We start from the raw sequence: 11503 nt of genomic DNA, 5'->3' as shown, positions 1-11503 counted from the left end.
AAAAAAAAAAAAAAAAAAAAAAAAAAAAAAAAAAAAAAAAAAAAAATGTACATTATAAGTTTTACAATAGTATTAAAGAAAAAGAGCCAATATATAAATATAAATATAAATATAAATATATATATATATATATATATATTTATATTTATTTATTTATATATAATATCGATAAGGATGAAGAATGTCCTTCCCTTAATTAACAAAGCATATATAAAATAATTAAATATTAAGTTGGTAAATAATTATATATGTTAACAAAGATGTTATGAAAATTTATATAATAGTGTATGCTTATCATCACCTCGTTTTATTATATATATATATATATATATATATATATATATTTATTTATTTATTTATTTTATTATTTCTTGTTAAATATATTTGCTTATCTTTTTTCTTATCATTTTATAAAAATTATTAAACGTGATAAATATTACATTAACAAGTCAGGTAAAATTAAAAAAAAAAAAAAAAAAAAAAAGACAGGTAAAAAAGGAAGTCATTTTTTTGAATTAATTCAAAATGGGATATGTTTATTAAATAATTATAATTAGATATTCTTCAAATTTAAATAGTAATGAAAATAATGAAAAAGAAAAAGAACAAGGAAAAATTTAACAAGCGAAAATATAAAAGCAAAATAAGAATATGTAACAATATATATATATATATATATATATATATATATATATATATATATATATTTATTTATACTCTCTGCATGCAATATACCATATATTATATATATATATATATATATATATATATATATATATATATATATTTATTTATTTATTTATTTATTTATTTATTCATTTATATATTTTTTTTCTCTTCATTTTTATGATGATTGTACAACGGATGTCATGTGTGCAATATATTCGAATGAAAATTTTTCTATATGTTAAGAAAAAAAAAAAACAAATCATACGAACATTATCTAATTATTAAAAAAAAAAATATATCGTATGTATACCTTTGTTCTTTTTATATTTAAATATAACGTGGTGTTTATTGGTCTGTTCTATATATAAACATTTTCCCTTGTATTTAATTTTGCATATATAAAATGAAGAAAATTTTCTCCTTTATTCTCTTGAGGAAAAATATTAATTCTGTAATCTGGAAAAAATATAAAAAGAAAAAGGAGAAAGCATGAAAATGTAAAAAGACAATTTTTTTTTATAAGACAATCTCTTATTTTATATTACTTTATTATTATTATTGTTTTTTTTTTTGTTTTTTTTTTGTTTTTTTGAAAGAGAGAGAGAAAATGATTCGAACTTACTTTTGTAGAAAAAAAATCTTCCTATAACTGTTGCATTAAAAATATATTGTTATAGTGGGACGCCTTTTTTTTTCTCACGTATACTTATTCATTTATTTATATATAACCAAAATGGCGTCAGTCAAAGGAGACAAATATATATCTTAATAATTAAAAAACTTAAATACATACCACAAATATGATTTATAAGGAATAAAATATATATCCTTTTAATGGCATTTTTTTTTTTTTTTTTTAAATTTTTAAAGTGGGTGTAACAAATTATTATTGATGCCTCTTAAATTTATTTTTAAATGGACCCTTGATTATGTATGTCTACATAAAATTTTTACATCCTATCATATATATATATATATATATATATATATATATATATATATATATTAATTTTTTTCATCTCTTTATATATGAATCGATTACAATGATTAAATTAAATAATATATTCCACAACCTATTTATGTTATCATCTCCTATAATAATATAAATATTAATGTTATTCTTGGGCTACTCATGTTTGATTTATTTATTCTCCTATTTTACTCTTTTTTTTTTTTTTTTTTTTTTTTTTTTTTTTTTTTTTTTTTTTTTTGCTTTTATTTTGTGGTTATGATGAATATGATCACCTATATGTACTACATGGTGTACATAACCACTACAATTTTCATTTTTAAAGATAACTATAACATAATAAACAGGAATATGAAGGAAAGTAATTTTTTCACAAGAAGCTTTTACAACAATAAATTATCCCGAATATTTTATGAAGATGATTATGATTTTTTCCGTTTGGTATTTGTAAAATTTCTTATAAAAGTACAATATTTAAATAAGTATGTACATTTAGGAGATGTAAAAGAATCTTTTGAAAAGATAATGCTTAGTATGAACATAAATCATCAAAACGAAATGTATATGAAATTATATGAAGAAATTAAAAAAATTGGAGAAGATAAAAGATATAAGGAATTATATGAAAATAATAATATAAATATTGAGATTGAAAAGAGGGTAAGACAAAATAGGAACAGAATAACTTTATTATCTCTTCTACCATTTGATTATGAACTAAAAACATTAAATGGTAAAGAAAGTTATAAAAAGATACAATTATTGTTAGATATTTTATATGTATCTATAATAATAAGTTATCATTCATTATTTAATAATAAGGAAAGAAAAAATATGTTAATATTGATGTATGAAAATACGATAAACCAATGGATGAGTTTAAATTATTTAAGAAAGATAATGAAATATGAATTATCTCTAAATAATGATGGTATATTAATGTATATATCTTTAAATAAGAAAAAGGAAAGAACAAAACCAAAAGAGATAAATATAAAATTAAATAATAAAAATAATGAGTTAAGAGAATTAAACAAAGATGTACAAATAATGAATGATATAAAAATAATAAATGATGATATAATAAAAAATATAGAAAATAAATTTAAACATATTATAAACGAACATATACAACATTTATATCCAAATGTTATAGGTAAAGAAAAGTTATCTTTTTTGTTGAACAAGTTAATGAATGTATATATTCCTCCAGTACGTGTAATAGGATATGCTACATTTAATAAACATAATTTATATACCACAGATGAAAATATAAAAATAAATAATCAATTTACAGAAGAATATTTTAATATCAACAAGGACAAAGTTGTCATTCAGGTGATGATAGGTAATAATATTGAAGGAAACAAGGAGACAACACGGCAAAATGATGATAATAAGAATAAAGGGAATTATTATAATACCACACGTGATGATTATAATACCACACGTTATGATTATAATACCACACGTGATAGAAGTAATAATTACTACGATTCTAGACAACATGATAACCATACTTACCAAAATAATCCCGCACATGATATACACGACTTTCATTTTACTATAGAATATATGTACAACATTTTTATGAATTATATATTTTATAACGACGATTCTTTTCTTGATAATTATAAATATACCTCCTTCATTACATCAAAATACATATTTGGTGATAAGCAACATAACAAAGCAAAAGAAGAAAAGAAATATGAGGATTTATCCTTACATATATTTCTAAGAATAAAGAAGAAATTGAAATTTACCTTTAGCCATTTACAAAAATTTTTCTTTAAAAATTTTGCATATATTAGCTCATTATATGATATATATTTTTATGGGGGGTGTTTAAAATATCAGGATGGTGATATGATAAAAGTAGTTGGACATTTTGGAGAGGGTATAGATATTAAATTGATAAATAATGTATTAATTAAAATGAATATACGTGAAATTATTATACATATTAAATTGTCGACAAAGAAAAGAAAAGCTCATGAACAAAATGAATCATATACTTATATAACTATTAAACAAATAAAAAAACAAATAAACAATTCAAATATATTTCATGTTATATATACTTTAGTTGATAGTACTAAATTATTACCAAAACATATAAATTGTATAACATGTAGAAATTTAAAATATCATTATATTATTCTGTTGATTACAGCTATTGTACCCTCTTTAATTATATTTATTATTTTCTATATTATATATTATTGGAAAGACAGAAATTGCAGTAATTCAAAAAAAAAAATTTGTACAAATCATATCTCACAAACTTATCCATGTTTCTTTCATTTCAAAACACATTCTAATCGTTACATCAGATTATCCGAAAAAAAAAATCCATATACTCGTCTCTCCAAAAATTATAACGAAAAAAAAGAGGATAAAAAAAAAATAAAAATAAAAATAAAAAATAAAATGAAGAGTAAAATGAAAAATAAAAAGAAAAATAAAAAGAAAAATAAAAATAAAAAGAAACAAAATATGGATATTCTAATGAAATGAAAAAAAAAAAAATTAAAATTAAAATTAAAAATAAAAATAAATTTATAAATAAATTAATAAATAAATCAAAGGGATGCATATAACAAAAATGTATATTATTAAAACGTCTACATATTTTTAATATATTATGTGGTATTCTTATTATATTGTTCAAAAGGCCATGTACCTTAATCTATTATAAAAGAGACCTTTATATAATATATATATTTAAAATTTTTAGATCAAAATAAAGCAAATGGCATAACAAAAAAAAAAAAAAAAAAAAAAAAACAAATAAATTTTATTATGTTTATAAAATATTCAATATGATGAATATAATATTGCATAATAAAAAAGTACAGTTATAAAATGTTTACATATATATATATATATAAACTGTTTAGATTACATAATATGACACAACGTTATTGTATATATTATACTGGAAATATTAATAAAAAATAAATAAGCATATAAAATTTTTATTCATCTAAGGTGTATATTTTATTTAAAAAAAAAAGAAAAAAAAAAAAAGTACCCATACAAATATATATATAATTATATATATATATATAATACTAATAAATATTAGTAGAATAAGAATTTTTCCTTTTCACATTCACATTTGTGAAATTAAATTTTTTTTTTTTCTTTTTTTTTTTTTTTTTTTTAATAATAGTATTAAATAAAAAGATATAATTATTAATAATTAATATTTTTATAAATTTAAAAAAAAAGCATATTTAAATTTTATACATTATTATGTATAATAATATTATGATCAATTTTTAAGTTCCTTTTTAATATTTTAATATATAATATATAGGAACCTAGAAAAAGAACTCTTTTCTTATCTTGAAAATTTATAACTATAATTTTACTATTATATATATATAAATTAATAATATATAATATAATATATATATATATATATGTTTATTTATTGATTTATTTATATATTTATATATTTATATAATTTAAAGTAAAACTTTTCATTTCTTTGTTTTTTTTTCGAATTTTTTTTTGTTTTTTTTTTTTCTCACCAATTATTTTGTGTAAAAAAAGTATTATATGAAACTTAGTACATTTGAATGTTTTTTTTTTTTTTTTTTTTTTTTTTTTAAAAAAATAAAGAAAAGATTAACCCAAATTAAATAAATATAAAATATGTAACATTTAAATATAAAAATATAAAAAAAAAAAAAAAAAATTAAGAATTAAAACGTAAAAGTTGAAAGTTAAAAATATAATTTATATATATATATATATGTATATTTATATTTATATATTTTTATTTTATGATGCTTAATTTTTTTTATATAATTAAATACATTTGAAATTTATAATATGGTTTTTTATTATGAGGTTTTTATTATAAAGATGACTTATTCACATTAGGATATATATATATATATATATATATATATATATATGAATATATGTATTTATTTGTTACATGTATAATTAATTATTTTATTTATTTGTTTATATATATATATATTATTTATATTTATATATATTTTTTTTTTTTTCTAAGGATGAACAAATGGAAAGTGTACCACTGTTAATCCGTTTGATCTATTATGACTATAAGATGATTAATGGTAAATTATTTTTATATAATTATATATATATATATATATTATTGTACATGTTTGTATAATTATTTATATTTTTTATTATAGAAGAAAAAAATATTAACAATAATAATAATATAGAAATGAAGACATTAAACAACAAGGTAATTTTTCTCTTTTTGTTCTATATATATTAAGGTCTATTATATACAACTACATAATATATATATATATATATATATATATATATATATGTGTGTGTGTTTACTTATTTGTTTTTTTATTTTTCTAATTATATAATTTGTTGTTTATAAAAAAAGAAAAAAGTCATAATAAATAAATAAAAAGAAAAAGAAAAAGAAGAATTAATTAGCATGTGTTATCTTTTTTTATTTTTTAAAATGAAAGCAAAATAATAAAAGAGTATATATAATATAATTATTTAACACAATATATATATATATATATATATATGTCGCATTAAATTCATGCACATTTCATATATATTATTCATATTAATATTTTTATTTGTATCTTCATTTTAATTTTATATTATATATATAATATATATATATATATATATATATATAATATAATATAATATATATAAGGAAAAATTGAATCATGAATACATTANAAAAAAAAAAAAAAAAAAAAAAAAAAAAAAAAAAAAAAAGGATAAAAAGAAAATTATGATAGGTGGTAAGTATTTAAATATAAAAATTTTTGGAGAGAAACGTAATTCATTAGGTAGCAATAAAACTTCAGATAATACGTTAAATAATAATAATGTAAATTATATAAAAAGGAAAAAAAATAATAATAAGAAAGATCAAGAAAACAAATATAATGATAATAATTATGAAGAAGAATATATAAAGAAAAGAAAATCAAAATCAAAATCAAAACCAGGGCCAGGACCAGGATCATTATTTAATAATATAGACAAAAGTAAAATTTATCGAGATAAAAAAATTATACATGAAGGATGGTTAAATAAATGGACTAATATTATTGGAAGTTATAGACCTAGATATTTTATTTTAGAAAATGGATTATTAAGATATTCACTTGATAAATATTCTCCTACGAAAGAATCTTTTGTATTAACACATTGTAAAATTAAAGTATGTCCAGATGATCAATTACATTTTGAAATCGATACAAACGAACAAGGTGTGTTATATTTAAAAGCAAACTCACCAGAAGATAAACATAAATGGTATATCTCTTTTAAAAAAGCACAACTAAATTATATTAATGGTAATAATTATAAAAACAAAAATGGACATTATAATATCCCTGATGCAGTACAAGTATTTAATATGTCTAATAATTCCTTGTTTTTAAAAAATATTATTAAAAATTCATCCAAATGTATTAAAAGGGAAGATCAACATTTTAATGATCCTAGAAAGAACACTAACAATCAAACAGAAAAGGAGTTGTCCAATAATAATAAAGAAATAATAAAAAAAGAAAAAAACGTAGATTGTATAGTTCATAAAATTCAGGAAAATGTAAAAGGGGACGAACCTAATAATATTGTAAAAAATGTGATATACGAAAGGAATGATAAAGATGTACCATATGAAAGAAAAGATATATGTATGTCACATGATAAAAATTATAAAAGTCTTTTATATACTGACAATAATAATATGTTATCATATAGTCAGGTAAATAAAAATCAAAATATTAATTATAAATCAAATGAATATATTTTTTATAAAGATGATAATGTTGAAAGATTATCATCATCATCATCCACCTTGGATACACCTGAAGTTATTAAAAAAATGAATAGTTATAATAAAAAATATAATCTAGAAGATATATTTATTAGCTCAACTGATTTTGAAGATAAAAATCCAACCTTATGTTTAATGAAGAATATAATATCTCTCAAAGAAATGACAACGGATGTATTAAAGAGTGCTGAGTATTATCAAGCAAGATCTATATTAAAGAAAAAAGTAAAAAATAATATTAAAAAGGGTGTTCATGATGATGTTAATAATAATACTAATGGTGATGTTAATAATGATATTAATGGTGATATTAATAATAATATTAATGGTGATGTTAATAATGATATTATTGGTGATGTTAATAATGATATTATTGGTGATGTTAATAATAATATTAATGGTGATGTTAATAATAATATTAATGGTGATGTTAATAATAATATTAATGGTGATGTTAATAATAATATTAATGGTGATGTTAATAATAATATTAATGGTGATGTTAATAATAATATTATTGGTGATATTAATGATTATGTTAATGATTATGTTAATGATTATGTTAATAACAATTTTAATAATGGTAATAATTTACAAATAAAAAGTGATGAATTACTTTCCTTATTATCACAACTATGTTTTTCCATACAATATGCTCATATTATTATAGAGAAATATATACAATGTACAGAATTATTATTAAAGGAAGAATCCATACATTCAAAATGTATGAATCAGTCATTAAAACTTTTGGCCAAACAAAATTATTATCTTGAAAAATCCCAAGAAATTAATAATCTTACTCACTTGGAAGAAGAAATAAAAGATAAATTAAAACACTTTCAACTTTATCAATGTGCTGCTTTAAGTGAAGAAGACGAAGAAGAAGAAGATAAAGAAATATATAATTCACAAAAACAAAAACAAAAAAAACAACAAAAAAAACAACAAAAAAAACAACAACAAGAGGATTTATTTTACGATTGTGATGAATTTGTTTATGATAAAAATATATCATCAAATGATATTTTTGAAGACGAATCCAAAAACTCTATGAGCCTATATAGTAGTGAGGGAGATAAAAATGAAAACTCAGATAAAATAAAAAAGATTCATAATACAAATAACATACCAGATCAAAATCTTACCTATAATAAGGAACACATGTTAACAACACATAGTACTAGTAATAATAAAGATGAAAAGATGAATGCTCATATAGATGAACATTATTATAATTATATTAATAGTGATCAGGAAAATGAAAAAACATTTTCACATCAAACATCAGAGCAAAGAGATTTAATTATAAAAACAAAATCTAGTGATCATGATGATAATATGACTACTATTGAAGAGGATTGTACAACAGATGTTTTTTTGAAAACAATTTTGAATCATAAACATCTTAATGAAACCAAAAGGAATACGGTGAGTACGGAGGATGATATTGCTCTTGGCGATGTGAGGAACAGTTTAATAACATGCGATGTTTATAAAAAGGATCATTTTGTGTGTGATGACAGTGTGGAAGATAAGGATATAATACGCAAACGAATGGGGATTGAAGATGATCATGACAATAATAATAATAACAACAACAATAATGATAATAATAATAACAACAATAATGATAATAATAATAATAATAACAACAATAATAATAATAATAATAAGAAGAAGAATAATATTTATGTAAGGGACACGAGTAAGAATAAAACAATATATAGAGATAATCACAAATGTGATATAACCCCTTGTGACAATCATTTATATGACAACAATAATTTAGATAATCATTTGAAAAGTATTAATTTTTCACTTATCCCTTTGTGTAATTCTAAAAATATAAAAGCATTAAATTTTAAAGATATCGAAATATATACCGATAAAAGTATTAAGAGAAGAAAAAAATTGCCGAGTCCTAGAACTGAAATAAAAATTAGTATGTGGTCCCTTTTAAAAGATTGCATAGGAAAGGATTTATCTCGTATTGGTATGCCTATATATTTAAATGAACCTTCTTCATTTCTTCAAAGATTAGCTGAAGACTTCCAATATATATATTTATTAAAATATGCGTCAAGGGAAAAAGAAAGCACAAGTAGATTAGCTTTTGTAACAGCATTTACTATATCACCGTACGCTTCAGTCATAGGTAGAACATATAAACCGTTTAATCCGTTGCTTGGAGAAACATATGAATTGACACATAGAAAGTTTCGTTTTATATCGGAGCAGGTGGTTCATCACCCTCCTATAACAGCATATCATTGTCATAATGAATATATGGAAAATTATGCAAGTATAATGGCTAATGTTCATATATTGGGAAAATCCGTTGAGGTCACTATGCCTGGATCAAGTCATCTGATTCTTAAGTACAAGAAAACAATGATGTCTGAAAATAAAATGGAAAACAAAATGGAAAACAAAATGGAAAACAAAATGGAAGACAAAATGGAAAACAAAATAAATAATAATATTCATAATAATCAGGTGAAGAAGGGAAATACAGAATCAAAAATGATTAATAATTATAATTTTTGTGGAAAAAAGAAACATACAGATGATACATATATACACACAGATGGAATATCTAATGATATAAATTTAAAAAATGATAAATGCGAACAAATTGAAAATGAATTATTAAATGGTAATATGAAAAGTGAGGAGAAGGGAAATAATTGTATGTCCCCTATAAGGAAAGAATTTTATAAGGACAAAGGAACGTGTAAGAACACAAAAGATGGTGATAATAATGATGGTGATAATAATGATGATGATAATAATGATGATGATAATAATGATGGTGATAATAATGATGATGATAATAATGATGATAATAATAATAATGGTCATAATAATGATGATAATAATAATAATGGTCATAATAATGATGATAATAATAATAATGGTCATAATAATGATGATAATAATAATAATGGTCATAATAATGATGATGATTATAATGATGACCATTTATTATATGATAAAGAACACTACACATATGAAAGAGCAAATATGATTATCCACAATGTAATATTTGGAAAGCTGTGGGTTGAACTACACGGGAATATATTAATACGTAATCATAATAATGGGGACTTTTCAATCGTTAAATATATAAGAAAAGGATGGTTTGAAAAAGAAATTCATAATGTTAGAGGTGTTGTTTGTGATAGATATAAAAACATAATTTTTTTTATTTATGGGAAATGGTCACAAGAAATATATATTGCATATGTAAAAGATATGAAGAAATTAGAATATGATAATTATTTTTTTAATGAAGATGGTAGTGAAAATATTTATCATTATAATAAAAATACATTAAATGAATTTATTAATACTATTGATTGGCAACTATATGAAAATAATATAGGAAATTTAAATTCTATATGTGTATGGAAAGCACATAAAAGACCTCACAACTCAGAACAATATTATGGTTTCAATTATATGACTGTTGAATTAAACGAAATAACAAAAGAATATGATAAAGATAAAGGAGCAGCTATCGCCTGTACAGATAGTAGATTTAGACCAGATCAAAGGTATTATGAAAATGGTAATATAGAGGTTGCTATGAGTGAAAAACAAAGATTAGAAAATAAACAAAGACAAAACGCAAAAAAATTTAATAATACAAATAAATATGAACCAAAATGGTTCTACAAACATAAAGATCCTATATTTAATGATAGAGATATCTATTTGTTTAATAATAAATATTGGATAACCAAAGATAAAAATCAATTCTCCGATACACCCGATATATTTTAAAATATAATAAAAGATTAAAAATATATTAATAATAATTATGAACATATCATAAGCTTCAAGACATTTTTCTTTATGCATATAATAATAATAAGAAGAAGAAGGATATATATATATACATACATACACATTTTATGCGTTATATTTGTTTTTTAAAGAAAAAATTATTTGTTTTGTTTTTTTATAATATCATTATAATCAAAGTCAAAAAATATTTTTATATATCACATTTGTTAAACCATAGTTCCTCC

The 11503-nt window shown here is 19.9% G+C and overlaps 2 protein-coding genes across 2 annotated transcripts; both read left to right on the top strand.

Annotated features, from left to right (window-relative positions):
* Window positions 1–1897: 1897 nt before the first annotated feature.
* PRSY57_1130300 (hypothetical protein) lies at window positions 1898–4159 on the top strand (the record flags this gene model as incomplete). Its single annotated transcript, XM_012908266.2, has 1 exon — window positions 1898–4159. One exon carries the CDS (start codon window positions 1898–1900, stop codon window positions 4157–4159), a length of 2262 nt encoding a protein of 753 aa, XP_012763720.2.
* A 2248-nt stretch (window positions 4160–6407) lies between these two features.
* Window positions 6408–11255, top strand: PRSY57_1130200 (oxysterol-binding protein-related protein 2; the record flags this gene model as incomplete). Its single annotated transcript, XM_012908265.2, has 1 exon — window positions 6408–11255. The coding sequence occupies one exon, from the start codon at window positions 6408–6410 to the stop codon at window positions 11253–11255; it is 4848 nt and encodes a 1615-aa protein (XP_012763719.2).
* Between the last annotated feature and the right edge of the window lie 248 nt (window positions 11256–11503).

Source organism: Plasmodium reichenowi, chromosome 11 (assembly GCF_001601855.1).
Source record: "Plasmodium reichenowi strain SY57 chromosome 11, whole genome shotgun sequence".
Lineage (NCBI taxonomy): Eukaryota > Apicomplexa > Aconoidasida > Haemosporida > Plasmodiidae > Plasmodium > Plasmodium reichenowi.
Note: the sequence above shows the minus strand (reverse complement) of the source record. Positions and strands in the feature narration are given on the sequence as shown.